This window comes from Papio anubis, chromosome 20, assembly GCF_008728515.1.
Source record: "Papio anubis isolate 15944 chromosome 20, Panubis1.0, whole genome shotgun sequence".
Taxonomy (NCBI): Eukaryota; Metazoa; Chordata; class Mammalia; order Primates; family Cercopithecidae; genus Papio; species Papio anubis.
This window is the reverse complement of record NC_044995.1, coordinates 11,157,215-11,175,426: the sequence shown is the minus strand read 5'-3', so window position 1 is coordinate 11,175,426 and position 18,212 is coordinate 11,157,215. Positions and strand designations below refer to the sequence as shown.

At 41.4% G+C, this 18,212-nt stretch overlaps 1 protein-coding gene across 3 annotated transcripts; it reads right to left on the bottom strand.

Annotated features, from left to right (window-relative positions):
• Positions 1–498: 498 nt before the first annotated feature.
• Positions 499–17,815, bottom strand: ZFP28 (ZFP28 zinc finger protein). 3 transcript variants are annotated; one of them, XM_003916178.4, is made up of 8 exons: positions 17,518–17,815; positions 17,031–17,122; positions 9,405–9,531; positions 9,135–9,230; positions 7,910–8,073; positions 7,151–7,265; positions 6,727–6,822; positions 499–3,598 (listed from the first exon to the last, which is right to left on the bottom strand). In XM_003916178.4, the coding sequence occupies exons 1-8, from the start codon at positions 17,723–17,725 to the stop codon at positions 1,890–1,892; spliced, it is 2,607 nt and encodes an 868-aa protein (XP_003916227.1). In that variant the 5' UTR covers positions 17,726–17,815; the 3' UTR covers positions 499–1,889. The 3 variants fall into 3 exon arrangements, with proteins under 3 accessions (XP_003916227.1, XP_009193690.1, XP_021787169.1); XM_021931477.2 differs by lacking the exons at positions 17,031–17,122; positions 17,518–17,815 and adding an exon at positions 9,778–9,865 and having other exon boundaries at positions 507–3,598; XM_009195426.4 differs by lacking the exons at positions 9,405–9,531; positions 17,518–17,815.
• Between the last annotated feature and the right edge of the window lie 397 nt (positions 17,816–18,212).

Here is an 18,212-nt window from a genome sequence, read left to right as displayed (position 1 = left end):
AAAATTAAGGTTACAGTGAGCTAGGATCTTAGCACTGCACTCCACTCCAGCCTGGATAGAGTGAGGCCTCCATCTCTTAAAAAAAAAAAAAAAAAATTCTTGCCAAGCATGGTGGCTCACACCTGTAATCTCAGCACTTTGGGAGGCCAAGGAGGGTGGATCACGAGGTCAGGAGTTCAAGACCAGCCTGGCCAAGGTGGTGAAACCCCGTCTCTACTAAAAATACAAAAATTAGCCGGGCATGGTGGCGGGTGCCTGTAATCCCAGCTACTCGGAGGCTGAGGCAGAGAACTGCTTGAACCTGGGAGGTGGAGGTTGCAGTGAGCTGAGATTGTGCCACTGGCACTCCAGCCTGGGCAACACAGTGAAACTCCATCTCAAAAAACAAAAAATTCTTGCTATTCTTGCCTAATTATGCTTCCCTGTTACTGTCAAAGTAAATACATCTTACTGGGACTGAATTATAATTTACAAACATTTGAGCAATATTATTTCTTCTAGAAAAATATCATTTCTCCTTTTATTGACATCTTTACTTTTCAATATAAATAATTTCCTTTCACCTCTATTGATAAATGAGTTCCTTTATCATTTGTTTTCTTGTTTTTGATGTGAGAGTTGTATTACCCTCATAAAATTAGAATCTTTTATACATTTTTCTCTAGAGCAGAGGTTGGCAAACTTCCTGCTAAAGGATAGGGAATATTTGAAGTTTTGCGAGCGATATAGTCTGTCACAGTTGTCTAAAGCAGCCATAGTCAATAGCTAAACAAGTAAGCATGGCTGTCGTTTGATAAAACTCTATTTACAAAAACAAGCAGCAGACAGGATTTGGCCCATGAGCTTTAGTTTGATAACCTCTGCTCCATAGCAGGGATCACACACATTTTCGGTGTAGGATCAGACAGTAGATATTTGGGCTCTGCAGGCCACAAGGTCTTCTGTCACCACTGCTCAACTCTGCTGCTGTAGCCCAGTATAAAGGTCAAGGTATAAATCAATGTGTGGCTGAAGCCAACCAAACTTTATTTACAGACGCCAAATCTTAAATTTCATATAATTTTCATGTTGAAAATATTCTTTTCACTTTTTTCAACCCTTTAAATTTTTTTAAAATTCTAGATCATGGACCATACAAAAACAGTCAGTGAGACTGTGGCCATGAGTCATAGTTTGCTGACCCCTACTCTGGATCAGTTTACCTCACAAGGAATGGTTCCTTAAAAGTTTTAATATAGTTCATTTATAAATGTGATTTTTAAACAGGTCAAATCTTGCAGTTTTCTAATTCTTGAGTAACATGTCAGTTGTTTTATGCATATAAATCTTGCATTTTTTTCTGATTTTTTAAATTCATTTGTCCCAGGTGGCCTATTCATTCATGGTCCCTAGACTTTCTAAAACAAATCAAGTCAAATGTAAAGTTTAATTTTCTCACCAACAAGGTCACATCACCTTACATTCACACAGGGTCAGATGGAAAGCCACAAAACTAACTTGGCATTATAGAATCAAGTTTTAAACCAACAAAGGCAAAACCTCACCCACTACTGGAGAACGCTGTTCCTGATCTAAACTGTGCTTTTTCCTACCCTCATCCTACTGCATCGTTTTTTAATCAGAGCTGACTACTGTAACTTTTCAATGTTCAAATACAAAGTTTTTAAAAGAGCTAAGTTTACTGAGCACTTAATATGGACCAGACATTGTGCTGAGCACATCTCACGCATTAACCAATTAAAGAAACTACAAGTTTTACAAGAGGAGTGAATAAGTTACATTTACACTCATGTGAAGAACAAACTAATAAGGGACAAAAAGAAAACAAAAGGGCAGGGAGATGGGGTTTTAAACTGCTGGAGTACTCAAACAGAAATGACGTCTTGAGGCTATGGTGATGGGAGGGAGGATGGATTCCAGAGAAATTTGGGAAACAGATCCACAGGATTTGACGTGGAAGGTAAAGAGGGGCATGTTGACGACTCTCCAGTATGAATTCGCTGATGATGAGCTAAGTGTGCAGTTTGCCTGAAGACTTTTCTGCTTTTCTTATAGTTATAAGATCTCTCTCCAGTATGAACCCTCTTATGTTGATTAAGGTGTCCAATTTGGATGAAGGTTTTCCTACATTCCTTACATTCATATGGTTTCTTTCCAGAATGAATTCTCTGATGTACACTAAGGGATTGACGATGACTAAAGGCTTTGCCACACGCACTACATTCATAAGGTTTTTCTCCAGTATGACTTCTGCGATGACAAATAAGGGAGGATTTTGTCTTGAATGCCTTTCCACACTCAATACATTCATAAGGTCTTTGGCCAGTGTGCAGTCTTTGATGTTGAGTACAGGATGAGTTATCACCAAAGGCCTTCCCACATTCTATACATTTATAGGGTTTCTCACCAGTGTGAACTCTCTGATGTTGAATGAGGTGTGTGGTCTGGCTGAAGGCTTTACCGCATTCCTTGCACTCATATGGTTTCTCTCCTGTATGGGTTTTCTGATGCTGTGCAAGGTGAGCCTTCTGGGTGAACGCTTTACTACAAACCTTACATTCATAGGGCTTCTCTCCAGTATGGATTCTCTGATGAGTGGCAAGCTGAGAACTGATGCTGAAGGATTTTCCACACTCCCCACATTCAAAAGGCTTCTCCCCAGTATGAATCCTTAAATGACTGGCAAGGTGTATATTCTGCCTAAAAGCTTTTCCGCACTCTTTACACTTAAAAGGCTTTTCTCCAGAGTGTACTCTTTGATGTTGAGTGAGTGATGCATGATGGCTGAAGGCCTTCCTGCAAACATCACATTCATATGGTTTTTCTCCAGTATGAATCCTTTGATGTACAGTAAGGGAGGAACCATACCTGAAGGATTTGTGACATACATCACATTTGTAAGGTTTCTCTCCAGTATGAATTCTCCTGTGTTGATTAAGCCCTATGTGGTCACTGAAGGCTTTCCCACAATCAATGCAATCAAAGGGTTTCTCCCCAGTGTGATAGTATCTCCAGTGACGGATAAGGGATGTGTTCTGGATGAAAGCTTTCCCACACTCAATGCACTCATAGGGCTTCTTGCCAGTGTGACATCTCTGGTGTCGGGCAAAGGACGAGCCATCACTAAAGGCCTTCCCACACTCGTTACATTTATAAGGTTTCTCTCCAGTATGAATTCTCTGATGAACAGTAAGAGATGAGCTCTGGGTAAAAGTTTTCTTACATTCATTACACTTGAAAAGCTTTTTTCCTGCATAGATGCCTGTCTGTTTTATTACCACTGAACTTTTTTGAAAATTTTTAATTGAATCACAATTATGAACTTTCTCTTCTGAATCGTCCAAATGGAACCATCTTCCAGATTTGTTATACGTACGTTCTCTTTCCTTAGAGAGGGTTTTGTTATGAGTAATTGGCTCTTCCCTGAATTGTGTCTCTTGACCTACTGCAAGCTTCCTTCCAAACACACAGTCAGAATCCCAATTTTCTCTGAAACTGGAACACTCAAGTTTAGTGTTTGAGGTTCTGTCTGTTTCTCCTTCAGCATATGAATCTTGCTTTGGAAATAATTCCTGGGTCTCACGTACAGATCGCTGGCCTGAAAGACACCAAGAAAACACACATTTCCTTTTTCATGTGCTAGGAAAAAGGAATCTGCCAAAAGGAAAACTAGTGAATTAATTCACTGATTGGTGAATTCATCAACATACATTTTACACCTCTAAAAACTATTACATTTAGGGCCAGGCACAGTGGCTTATACCAGTAATCCCCATGCTTTGGGAGGCTGAGGTGGATCACTTGAGGTAGATCACTTGAGGCCAGGAGTTCAAGACCAGCCTCCACAACATAGCAAGACCCTATCTCTAAAAAACTTTTTAAAAAATTAGCCAGGCATGGTAGTATGTGCTTGTAGTCCCAGCTACTCAGGAGGTAAAGGCAGGAGGATTGCTTGAGCCTAGGAGGTTGACATGGCAGTAAACTATGATCAGGCCACTGCACTCCAGCCCGGGCAACAGAGCCAGTCTCTGACTCACAAAACAATAATAATAATTTTCACATTTTCGTGGCTACTTTCACAAGCCTGAAAACATCCTCAGTTCTCTGGCCATTCCACAATGAAGCCTTGCATTTTCTCTTTTTGGGCAATAAATATTTTTCCAGCTTTATTGAGGCACAGTTGACAAATAAAAATTGTATATATTTAAGGTATAAAATGTTTTGATATGCTCATACATGGTGAAATGTTTACTGCAATCAAGCTAATTAACATATCACCTCACATAATATACTGTCACTGAATTGTACACTTTAAAATGTTTAAATTTTATGTGTCCTTTTCTGTAATAAAAATATGTAAATAAAACAAACATGTAAAAAAATGTAAAATAAAACAAACATGTAAAAAATATGTAAAATAAAACAGACCACACAGCAAAATACAGAAGATAAGAGAAAGGTAAGGAAAGAAGGGAAAAATGAGAAGGAAAGAAAGAAAAGGAAGGAAGGGGATATAGGAGAGAGAAATAATAAGTTACAGAAGCTCAAACAAATGTATTATATTATTCAAATGGGACATCTATTCATTTTTTAAAATCTAGGAGTGAAACAAATGAAAAAATCAACAAAGTACATGCTTCTATAAATGAAGAGAACTCCCAAGTTAAGCTACTATATAGTAAGAAATACCATTTGCAAACTTCTAGACCACAGAAAATTGGGGGAAAATTTTATCAAACTCATAAAAAAAAAGCATTCATATCAATGTTGCATAAATATAGGAAAATATACAACTAATAGAAATGTGAGTAATGAGTATAAACACACTATGAATAGAATACAAACTCTAAATAGATTTAAGTGCACATATTCTCAACATCATAAGTAGTTGGGGAAATGCAAATTAAATAAAACATTTTTCATCTAGCAGCGTGGCAAAATTATTTTCAAACTACAAAATAGCCATATTGGTGATGATGTCTAGAAACAGTATTCTCATATATTCTTTACCAATGGTACAGCAAAATATCTATGACACTTTAAAAATATGTATGCTTTGACCATGCAGATTCATTTCCAAGCATATATCTTCAAGAAATATTCTGACATGTAAGCAAGAAGATACATACAAACTGGACCACTGTTGATTATAGGTAAAAACTGGAGAAGACCTCCTAAATGTTTAAATTTCCTCAACAGTAAATAATTTAAATAAATTATGTATATTCGTATGTTATAATACTAAATAGTCATTAAAAATGAAGTAGAACTATGTGTGTTAAGTTGTTAGGCACACAAATAGGATAAATCACATTAGAAATAATACACTGGACTATATAAAAACTGAAAAATTTTACGTGCCATAATTTTAAAAGACCTAATTAAAATAAAAACTCTTATTGCCATAGGTGAAAAATAGTTTGAGACAATATATCACAGAATTAGTATGCTTATATACATAGCAATCACTGAGACTGTTAAGAAAATATTTAACACACAAGAGAACTGGGTATGAATGACAGACATTTTACAAAAAGATAAAGAGAAAAACCAAATTTACAAAAAAATGTTCAATTTCTTTCATAAAAATGTTAGTGTATAATCTTTCAACAAATAATGAGCACAAGTTTTCATGTAAATAACCAGTGCTTTCAAGATGCAATTAAACTCATCCATCTAATTGTTGCTAGTCACCAAAAACAAACAACTCTCAGAGCCCAGCAGGTGCTCATATCCAGGAATACAGCAATCCCCAAAATGTGTAGTTTTCACTTAACTTGAAAAATCTATTCTATCTTTAACACTAAGAAATGTAAAGCAACTTAACTGAGCAATGACATATACAATGTGGAATCTACATGAAAAACATGTGAATGCATAACTGAATGTACACTATAATTTCTACTATGTGAAAAATGTGTTTATCCTAACTTAAATGGGTCTAAGGTGTATGTTGTGATAAGGTCATGGTTTTCTATTCTTTTGCCAAACTAAACCATTACATTTTCTACAAACCATTATTTCTATGGAAATTTCCTTTCTTTCCCTTGTGTATCAAGAGGAAAAGATCCTTTACTTCCGTCTTCTTGCGATTCAACTTCTGCCCACCTGTCCTACTAAAACATAGAAGCCATTGGGAACAACATCTCCTTTGTCTCTGTAATGCCCTATTTGAAATTCTGCAAACTCGACTTCATGCAAGCTATCCATAAACATGTCTTATCCTTTCCATTACAGTAATTCACTGATGGTTTACATTTATGTGTAATTCTCCGTTTCCAATCGCCTGCCAATACTCAGCAGAGTGGCTCAGTCACATAACTTTCAATTGGTGGTTCTCACAGGAATGGATGCATGATGAAAATAATAGGCTATTTAACCATAGAAGAGAAAAACTTTGGAAGTCAGCTCAAAAGTGCATCAGGGTCCGGAAAAGGAAGTGAGTAGATGATACACATCCCAGTTCCTCATTTAAGGAAGTGAGTGGATGATACATGTCCCAGTGGTCAAGAAAAAAAGGAACTTCAGGGAAATGGGAGTTACTGGAGAAAAGGGGGCAAAGGAGGAGGAAAGAATTATTTGGAAATCCTGGAGTTCAATTTTCTTTCCAGACCCGGAGAGCCTGGTAAAATTTCCTACTGTATATTAGTGAGGATGCAACCTTTTTAATAAAAGCTCTGCTCTCTCTCACAGTGACTTTTCCACATTAGGCTCTCCTGCACTCACCTGATAACAGGCTTCCTGTCAGTTCTTGCTTCACCATCCAGGGCTCCTTTTCTTGCTGTAGTAAAGAGACTAAATCTGGCTTAGCCACACAATGTCCTGCAAAAGTGAAAAGAGAGGAGGTTTGGCCAATACTCTTGCCATCCTAAAATTGAGAACCACTCCTTGTTGATAGAAAAGTGTTACTGCTGAAAGAAGCAGTAAAACAGGTGAGTAGGATCTGAAAGACACAGAAGATAATGCTTTAAGCATAACAAAGACACCATCTTTCACCTCTACAAATGCCAAATTCTTGTCTTAGGAATCCACAACAAAAATTCAGGCCAGCACGTCAGAAGACACTCCCTCCCTCCTCCATAATTCAAAACTGGTTTGAAAATGGAGGTACCCAATGACAGATTCAGATATGGGAGAAAGACATCCTTACCTGCTGATCCCAGGTCACTATGGTTCTCCCATATCCCATTCTTAGAGAAATTCTTCTGAGCTGGGTGTAGCTGCTGGGGGAAGTCAACAGCCAGGTTTTTGATAGTCACCAAGCCCTGCAATGGTAAAAGCACGTTTTTTAAATCAAACCATGTTCATGAACCCACCTGGTTCCAGTGGGATGGACTGTGTCCACACACTGCAAAAAAGGCACTCCATACCAAGAACTGCAACTTAAGTTCTGGTACACCAGGTCACATAATGATAGGGCTTAGTTATAGCATATATGTTTGGGGAAAAACACAGAAAAATAGGAGAAACTTTCTGCTATGGAGAGTTTGTCATACTTACACACAGTATGAACTTACACACAGTATGAACCTTTTAACACAGACGGAAGGCTTTCCCATATTCATACAAATTATTCAACAAGTCCACAGAGTTTCTCTCTTGTATGAAATCTTTGATGAAAAGGAGGGGTTGATATTCTGCTCAAAGCTTTCTTACATTCATCGCCAAGTCAAACATTTCTGACCTTGACAGATTTGTTTGTAATTCATTACAACTCAGTTTCCCCCTCCACTGTTCTTATGTGTATTGAGATTAGGCACTCTGTTCTGAGGGGATAATCTGTCTATAAGAAGTATTGTATTCAAATGAAAACTTCTCCTATAGTTATTGTAGTCATGGTCTCTTCCCTCAAGAAGAGTTTCCTCATGAAAGATACTTCCTCTTGCCTGAAATGTGTCTTCTGACTTACCGGCTGTGTGTCAAACAGAGCATCATAATCCCAGTGTTCCCCTAACAGGGAGTACTCCAGATTATAGCTTGTGAGTCTCTCTGTTATCACTGCCTGGGATAGCTTTCCTTCACAGAAGTCCTTCTTGAGAGGTAACTCCTTGATCTTCCGCACAATCTTCAAGTCTGAAAGATATAAAGAAGGCGAATATATCTTTTATCGTGTTAGTATGAAGAAAAATTCCAAAATGTAACCATTAAATTAAAAGCCACAAAAAAGCATATGATAGTCACTTATTTTTATGGAAGAAAATGAAAAGCAAATCGTTTTGAAAGCTTTCTTATATTACTAGCAATATTCAAACAACCCTACATTCCTAAATTTGTGTAGCCATAGTCCTAAAGGACACAATAAGACCTTTCCCACCTAAAAGCTGAACAAGAGTTCACATTATGTTTTTAGCAGAAGACTGGAAAAAGCAATTAAAAATCAAGAGATAAGGGAGCTCACAAAAAAAAATGTATGATAAAATGTCTAATATAAAGAGAAAGTGGAGGCTATAGAAAAAAACTGCTATATGATCCTTATTTCAGCTTTAAGTCAACTCTTTTTCACTGTCCATTTCACCTAGCAAAAATTTCATCTCTATCTCTACGTACCTCCTTTTTTTTTTTTTTTTAAATTACAATGCTAACTAATAAAAGTCCAGATCCTGGCCTTAAAAATGTAAGTCTTCATAATTAACTAGTCTCAACAAGAGATGAAGGATCTGCAGGAAGAAAAAACAGTTTTATGTCATTAAACTAGCTCAAAGTATGTGATTTCATATGATGTTAAATTGGAAACTTCACACAAACATTCTTGTTCTCTGATGCCATATACTGACCCATGTGAGTCACTTTAATTTATAACTGTCAGTAACTTGTCCTGGTGTCAATGCAAGCGTTTCCTTTAAATGTGAATTGAACAAAGAAACCTTGTAAGATTCTCAGTTCTTTAGAAACTGTTACCATTTCCTATTAGGATAAAACCTCTGAAAGAAATCTATAATTCTAATTCCTTGTCTTACTTGATAATCTGCTGTTCTAGAAATAAAAGATGTAGTTGAAATTTCTGTATTCCCAAATAGTATAAATAACAGATACTGCAAGAGGCTTAGGAAGAGTCTGTTGAAGATGCTGCGTGTCTGAGGCAGCTGAACTGTGACCAGCAGTGGCCTCACCCTACCTGGTTCTCCCACACTCACCTGGGCACCAGGCTCTTGTCATTTTTCTCTTCACTGTCCAAGGCTCTTTTCCTTGTTCCAATGAGGAGATCACATCGGGCTTAGAAACACAAAGTCCTAGACACATAAAAAACAACCTGGTCACATACTGTGTGGCTGTCCAGACTGAGATGCAGTCCCCTTGGCTTGACGCGAGAGGGCAGTGCAGGTCTTGGTGATAAAGGCATGAAAGGCTTCTAGGTCAAGGAAGTGGGTAGGGTGAGGGGTGGAAAAAGGAGTGGGAGCCCTTACCCAGCGATGCCAGGTTCCTGTAGTTCTCCAACATCACCTTCCTGTATAAGTTCCTCTGATTGGGGTTCAGCCACTCCCACTCCTCTTGGGAGAAATCTACGGCCACATCCCCAAATGTCACCAAGCCCTGAAATGATATAACCATGTTCTTGCTCAACCAGTGCTCATGCCCCGACATGACTGGGGGGCTGTTATAGAAAGAAATGTGTCCCCTGACAAAACTCCTACATTAAAGTCCTATTCCCCAGCACTTTTGAATGTGACTGTATTTAGAGACAGGGCCTTCAAAGAGGTAATTAGGGTTAAATGAGGTCATATGGGTGGGGCCCTAACCCAATCTGACTGGTGTCCTTATTAAAATAGGAAGAGATACCACGGTGTGCAGGCACAGGGAAAAGGCCACGTGAGGACACAGGGAGAAGACGGCCGTCTGCAAGCCAAGGAGAGAGGCTTCAGGAGAAACCAAACCTGCAGGCACCTTGATCTTGGACTTCCAGCCTCCAGAACCTTGAGAAAAGAAATTCCTGTTGTTTAAGACACCCACTCTGTGGTATTTGTTCTGGCAGCCCTAACAAACTAATATAGGGGTCTAAAGATTCCTTGTCTTCATTTTGAGTAAGAGACTATAAACTCAGTACTCTGGAGATCTAGTTAGGTATTATACAGCTAGCCTCATTCTGTCTTTTTTTTTTTTTTTTTTTTTTTTTTTTTGAGACGGAGTCTCGCTCTGTCGCCCAGGCTGGAGTGCAGTGGCCAGATCTCCGCTCACTGTAAGCTCCGCCTCCCGGGTTCACGCAATTCTCCTGCCTCAGCCTCCCGAGCAGCTGGGACTACAGGCGCCCGCCACCTCGCCCGGCTAGTTTTTTTGTATTTTTAGTAGAGACGGGGTTTCACCGTGTTAGCCAGGATGGTCTCGATCTCCTGACCTCGTGATCCGCCCGTCTCGGCCTCCCAAAGTGCTGGGATTACAGGCTTGAGCCACCGCGCCCGGCCTGCCTCATTCTGTCTTAAACTCCAGGGAAAAGAGAAAAATATGGAGACAGCCCCTGCCTTTGGAGAACTTGCAGTTTTGTGGAGTGAAAGGAGGCAGCCTCAAGAAAAACCCCTGACATCAATTCAAAACTATAAATAACGAAGACTAACTTGTTCTATGCACAATAGGTACTACAGCAGTGTCCAGCATGGGGACATTTGAGTGGCCTGAAGCAGCATAAGAATGGGGCAATAAACTTGAGATGAACCTCAAAGCATCAATATTATTCATGACTAAACTGGGTTCTAAGAATTTCTATTTTTACTGTTAGTGTTCAGTAGAGGTTCATTTAAAAAAATCTAGCAATATTCTTTTTCTAAAATGAATATGTAATAAGAATGAAAAACACTATAATGTTTTAAATTAACGAAATGCTTTTAAGAACCAAGGTGCCGTGTTGGAGAAGCTAGGCATTACGAGGAGCTATCAGGAGCACGTTTGCTAACAGCTCGGCATGAGCGGGATTTTCCTGACCGACGGGCAAGATGGGCTGCTCAGCTCCTGCTGGCAGATTTTTATGCAGCGTAGTTTTACAGTTTCAGCCTACAACTCTGATACGTTCCAATGTATTTTAAACATTTATTCAGTTGCAACTCTAATCCCAGGAACCTGTGGCTAACAGAAGGCAGATTTAAATGACTAGCAGCTGTGAGATTTTCCAAGTCTAAACTTAAATGAACATGAAAAACAGTTGGACTACCCCAAAAGCTGAATTACGAAACCTCACTTGGTTACCTAATGCCTCTGTGCCTCAGTTCCCCAGCTATAAAATGGAAAAGGCAACAATACTAACCTTATAGATTACGTTTTCGATTAAATGAGGCAATACATACACAGCACTTAGAACGTGCAAGGCACAATGGAAGCATGCAGTGAACATGAGTTATGATGATGCTGACTGTCATAACTCTCATTCATAGGGATGCTCCCTCTGCTTGTCACCCTTGACCTATATGTTTTCAGGCAGTCCTCGCCCAGTCCCCATTTGTATGTTCTAGATAGAAAAGGCCCCATACTATGAACTGACCACTGTACGTCTGCATGAAGCCTGGTGAACCTGATAATGTAAATTTCAAGTTCCCTTACTGAGCCTTGAGCTCCCTTCAAAGTATCCAAGCCAACCCTGTCTTGGAAAACACACCTAGATGATGCCCTGGACCCCAATAAAAGCTCCAGCCCACAGGTCCCTCCCTCCCTCTTGGTCCCCACCCTTTGGCTGGGCATGTGTGTCTTGAATGTCTCTGGGCCCTTCCAGTAAGCCCTGCAAGGTGTGCTGGTCACTGTTCTCTGGAATCTGCGAGTAATAAATAATCTTTTTGCCATTCTGCTCTGACTGTCCCTCACCATGCTGCATCTGACTACACAAAACCTAATTTAAATACCTCACTTAACAAACCACAACACCAACCAAAAGCTGAACCTTTTAAAAATTCACATTATTCTACTAGAAACAAAAGTCCCTTTGAGGTTTGAATTTCTGCTGAATAATATACAATCACATGTTCTTTAACCTGCTACCAAACTTTAAGGACATTTTTAACTGAATTGTGTAAAGATAGGTCAAAAAGGTTTTGTAAGTGATATCCCGATTTGAGTGAAGATCAACTGCAGAGGTAGTGGAATCAGTCAACTGCAGAGCTACACTCTCGATGGTAAACTCATGATGGAGAAATCTCCTAAGCTGGGGACTGAAAGGCCCCCTGCAGTGTAAACCACGAGGTAATACTTGCAGGAAACAGCCAAGAACTGCTTAATGTCCTTGAGCAAAAGACACACTAATATGGCTACCTGAGCAAGCTAGTCTAAAACAAATGCTGGTCAGCTCTCAGCAATAATTTTGCAAGTTGAAGCATCTTGGCATAAAAGAAGAGGAACTTATTTGCTTGCCAAGAAGAATCAACCCTAGTTTCCCAGGTTGATCCTGTTTATGCATTAGTGATCTGCTTTTGTATCAGTGGTTTGTTAAATGCCTTCAATTTAATCATGTACGGGGACCCAACTTTAGCAACATACATACATCCTCCTAAGACATTTTCTGTTTTTTTCGGACAGCTCTTTATGTACAGAATCAATGACTTTTGTTTTAAAAATGTCTTTTACTGTAAATAACAGCAATAACAATAGCTGAAAGCACTTACAACACTTCAGACACTATTCTATATACTTATATATTAGCTTATTTAATCCTCACAATGATCCTAATAGTCAGTACTATTACTATTCCCATTTTACAGATGAGGAAATACTGAGCTGTAACATGCCCAGGATCACAGTCAGTCAACTGTAAAGCTGGGTTTTGAACCCAGGAGTCTGACTCCACAGTCCATGCTCTTAACCTCCACTTCAGGTGTCAGCAAAGTGTTTCTGTAAAGAGCCAGAAAGTAAATATTTTACATGGCCTCGGCCACAGCTCTTCAATTTTGCCACTGTAGCACAAAAGCAATCACAGATAATATATAAACAAACAAGTATGTTGTGCTACAATGAAATTTTTTTATGGACACCAAAATGTGACTTTCATTTAATTTTCACGTATTCTTCTTTTGATTTTTTTCAACCACTGAAAAATGTAAAACTCATTTGTAGCTTGTGGGCCACACAAAAAGAGGTGGTGGTGGGCTGGATTTGGCCCATAGGCCATAATTTGCCCAGTTCTGTCCTATATTACACACTTTTTTTTTTAAAGTACGCCATCTAAGTGTCTTGCCTGTAAATTTCTAAAACCGTCATGGTGACATGAGGATGCTGCCAGCTAACACTAGTAAGTCCTTACTGTGTGCCACGTACCTCGTTTCAGGCACTATACACAACTTAATCCTTACAAGAACTGCTTGAGGCAGGTCTAATTATTTTCCTCATTTTATAGATGAAGAAAATGTGGTCACTTGAGTTGCCTGAAGGTTATGCAGTGATTAGATGCTAGAGCTAGCATGTGAACCTAGTCCATGACCTTTGACCACTTTGCCATTCTACTTCTATTAAAACTTTCCACTCTGATAATAGCAGTAATACTTAGTATCCATTCACCCTGATAGTGAAACAAGTTCCAGGAGAAAACACGTTTTCAGATAAAAATAAAAAGAAGTTTCCCTAACTGATGTCTCCATCAACCTACTTAATTTAGATGGAGACAAAACATTGTCAAATGTGCAGGTCCTATTCTTATTCCTGTTGCTGCAACATAAATATGCAGACTTCAAAACGGGTTTCACATTTTTACACTATACCACAGAGAAAACATTATACAGGCACAGAATCTACTCCTGATATAGGCATCTGATGTAAGTTAACTCATCTTAATACACATATGAACTGGGTATGGTGGCACATGCCTATAGGTCCAGCTACTCAGAAGGCTGAGGCAGGAGAATTCCTTGACCCCAGGAGTTTGAGGCTGTAGCACACTACAGTTGTGCTGAAAATAGCCAATATACTCCAGTTGGGACAAAACAGTGAGACTCCCATCCCTTAAAAAAAATTATATATACATATATAAAAGTATATATACATATACATATATAATAGATGTAATATATATTATATATGTATGCATATTATATATGTATGTAATATATGTGTATAATTTATATGTATATATGTGTGTATGCATGTGTTTATATATAAAATATATATAATTATATATGTAAACACATTACATATATTCTGTATTATATATACATATATTACATAATATATACATACATATATACATATAATATATAAACACACACAGACACACGAAGATAGAGACATTAAAAGAATACAAACCAACAAAAAATAAAAGCAACTTTACACTTACAGAAAAATATTTCTGTTGAAATTTCATAGAAAAGAATGAACAGGAAGTACTTTATAGAAAAAATACACTAAAAAGATTTGTTTCAATTCAATTCAGTTAGCTTTTGAAACATATAAATAAACATTTATTTGGTAATAACTATTTTTCCTGATGAAGTGTACATTTTTTCAAAGCATGCATTTTTCAAAGCATGAATTATAGCTTTTGAGGCACCACTGCTGTTCTATCCAAAATAATAATTTTAGAAGTATTCTGATTTCACATAAGCTTAGGAAACCTTAATCCATGAGGAAAGAAAAACTTCTAGGAATGTATTCACACAAAATAATCAGGGGCTGGGCATGGTGGCTCACACCTACGATTCCAGCTCCTTGGGAGGCCAAGATGGGAGGATTGCTTGAGGCCCAGAGTTTGAGGCTGCAATTAGCTATGACTGTGCCACTGTACTCCAGCCTGGGTGACAGAGTGAGACCCTGTCTCTAAAAGCAAAAAACAAAACAGAAAAACAAAATCAGGGAAGAAGCACATTTTCAGGTATAAGAATGACTATTCTAACACTACACTAAATATCAAAACACTGGCCACAAGAGAACTTTAAGACTATATTCAAACATTCATCCACCAAATATTTTCTGTATCAAACATTTGGGCAAAACTGCCCCAAATCCTTGCCTACGAAGTGTGACACAAGGTGACATGTTTGAATAGACCCTTCTGGCTGCTCATAGGGAAGGGGCTGTGGGGAGCATGAGCAGAAGCAGGAGGTCACAGAAGCACAGTCAAGAAGCTGACAGTAAGAGATAGGAGGACTTGGACCTGCTGGTGGTGACAGATGTGATGAAAACTGCCAGATTTTGCACATAATTTGCAAATAGAACTGACAGGATTTGCAACAGGACCAAATATGGAAGGAGAAGGAGAGAAATGAGACAATAATGATAAGGCTTTTGGACTGAGTAACTGAGAGGATGAAACGGCCACTGACTAGGACTCAAGCTGTGGGAGGAGCTGGTTTATGGGAGACTCTCAGGACTTCGGGTCTGGACAGGCTGGCTTGAGTTACCTGTTAGACACCCAGGCAGAGGAGTGGAGCAGGATACACAGGCCCGCAGCTCAGAGGAGAGGTTTGGGCTCACAATGTGAATTTGGGAGGAGGCACCATGTGAGTAGGTTTTACAGACAAGGAACAGGCTAATATCCCCAGGAGACAGCATGCAGACAACAAAGAAAGGGCCAAGAGCAGAGTGCTGAGGCACACGCTGTTCCAGGTCAGGGAGGTGAGTAAGAACTGTGGCAAAAACTGAGAAGTCAGGAAGATGAAAGTCAGATGAGTGTGGGATCCTAGTAGCCAAGGGAAAAAGGGAGCCTACTGAAGGACAGGGATGAACTATTTGAGGGATTGGCAGCCACCTGTTTTTGTAAATAAAGTTTTACTGGAACACAGCCCATCCATTCATTCTTTGGCTACTTTAGCTCTATAAGAGCAGAAAGGAGTAGGCACAGCAGAGACTCTCAAAGCCTAACACATTTTCTGCTGTGCCCTCATCCAGCACAAGTTTGCCAACCTCTGAGCTATTTCTTTTTTTTTTTTTTTTTTTTGAGACGGAGTCTCGCTCTGCCGCCCTGGCTGGAGTGCAGTGGCCGGATCTCAGCTCACTGCAAGCTCCGCCTCCCGGGTTCCCGCCATTCTCCTGCCTCAGCCTCCCGAGTAGCTGGGACTACAGGCGCCGCCACCTCGCCCGGCTAGTTTTTTGTATTTTTTACTAGAGATGGGGTTTCACCGTGTTAGCCAGGATGGTCTCGATCTCCTGACCTCGTGATCCGCCCGTCTCGGCCTCCCAAAGTGCTGGGATTACAGGCTTGAGCCACCGCGCCCGGCCCCTCTGAGCTATTTCAAATCCCAATGATGGTCAAAAAAGACTAAGAATTGAGCACTGCATCTGGTAATGTGAAGATCACAGTAACCCGCTTAAGAGCAGTTTGGGCAGGTCAACCAGAAGCTGAATCATCTGTACATATATTTTTTGAGGCCCCAGTGGAAGTGAAATGGTTCATCTATTAATGAGCTAGCTATGATATTTATGGGACACAGCCAACAGAAACAAACACAACTATTTATTGGCATTTTTTAAAGCCACAAAGTCAAGTGGGAAAAAGAAAGCCTTTCATATTGCACCTCCTCTCCCTAAACTGTTGTCTTTACTGTGCCTCCCAAACATCTTCTCTCCCTTCAAGGCAAGGCTCAAAAATCACCTCCTTGGTAAATACGCCTACCCTTCCGCTACAAGAGGCTGGAAGCCAGGAGCGCCTTATAGTCCTCGCTCATAATACTTGGCCCAAGGATGATCACATTCTAGAATCTTGCTTGTTTCCTTGACATTGGGTCAACAGGCTGTGAGCTCCAGAGCAGGGAATGGGGCTTAGCTATTGGTTTGTCCAGTGGCTGGCACAAAGTGGTCACCGAACAAACCACGTATAGCAGAAGGGTCTGCCGTGTTCCTCAAGGAGCACACTTCCTTCATCAGAGTGCCTCTGAGAAAAGCGGTACAAGGGAGAGACTGACTCATTTCATCAATCAAGAACGAAGGCTGACTGGAATGAAGAAGCAGCAGGCATGGAGGCCCTGGGCAGCTTAAACTTTTCCCTGTAGCCCATCACTTCACTAGAATGTGAAGAAATAGAAACCCGCACCCAAACAGGTCTCTTAAACTGAAAAATTTCAAGAAAATAAACAACATTAAGTCCCGAAAAGCAAGACTGCATTTCAGAGACGAGAGATGAAATGCCAACTCACCTGGGGCATGGCTTTAGGTTCAATTCCTGTCCCCGCAGCCTCCAGCTTCTGGTTTCTCTCCTTGGGAAGAGCAGTGTCCCTGGAAGGCAGAGCTGGAAGAGAAGGGAGTAGCTAGAGACCAGGTCTACACAGTCCCAAATCACCAGCCTAGAAACGTCCCTTCCTGCATGAGCAGGTGGGATCAGGTCATTACCCTGCCTAGGAACCGCCACAACGTAGAGAGAGTTTTTTTTTCTCCCTGGGAGCACGAAAAGAGGAAAAGTGTCCAGTTAGAGTCACCCTGGGAAAGTCAACACCCTTCTACCGCGGCTTGGCGCTCTGAGTCAGTTGAGCTTCCAAATCTTCAGATTCCCCCGCTCCACCAGCTTCAAAGACCAGGGGCACAGTTCTCCAGCAACTGGTCCCCGAGTGCCCAACCCCCTCCCAGATCTCATCCCGAGATGAATTCGTCCCTGTCCGCCCGGCCCCAAACACCTGTCACTCTCACCTCTGTGCCCAGGCCCCGTAGTAGCCGCTCCTCGCTGGCCTTTGGTTGCGAGGCCATTCCTTGAGCGCGGCCTTCCCCGGGCAGGGAGGGCCAAGGTGGCTGGAGTCCCTGTCGTCGGGCCTCGGCCCGCCCGGGGCTTTGTGCGGGGGGCGCCTCTACCCCGAAGCGGCGTCGGCTCGCGAGCACCCGCGCTCGCCGCCCCCCGCATGTCACCCGAGGCCGCGCGACGCCCTCCCGGCCGGTCCCTCACAGACCCACACCCATGGCCACACCCGCCCGCCACGCCCAGCGCACAGCCCCGCGCGCGCTCCCCCAAGCCCCGGTATCCACGGGGCCGCGCCGCGGAGCCGCCCCGCCCCCGGCCGCGCCCCGCCCCTCCCTACTCCTCCCTACCCCTCCCCGCCGCCCCGCCCCTCCCCGCCGCCAAGCGCAGCCCGGCCCGACGCTCTCCCAGTGCGCAGCCAGCGCCGCCGGAAGTAGGCGGGACCTCCGCGCAACGCCCGCTGGGAAGCGTAGTCCCAAGCAGGGACAGAAGCGGCGGTCCTCGGAGCTCATGTTGCAAGATACGGTTTGGCCCCGGGCCTACTTAACGCCCGTCAGTCCTGCCCTCTGCGGGTCGCTCCCACTTGTCCCTGGACCGCAGCGCCGCATAAGTGGTTGGTCGCCAACGCCGGGCCTCGGTGTGGCCGGAAGCA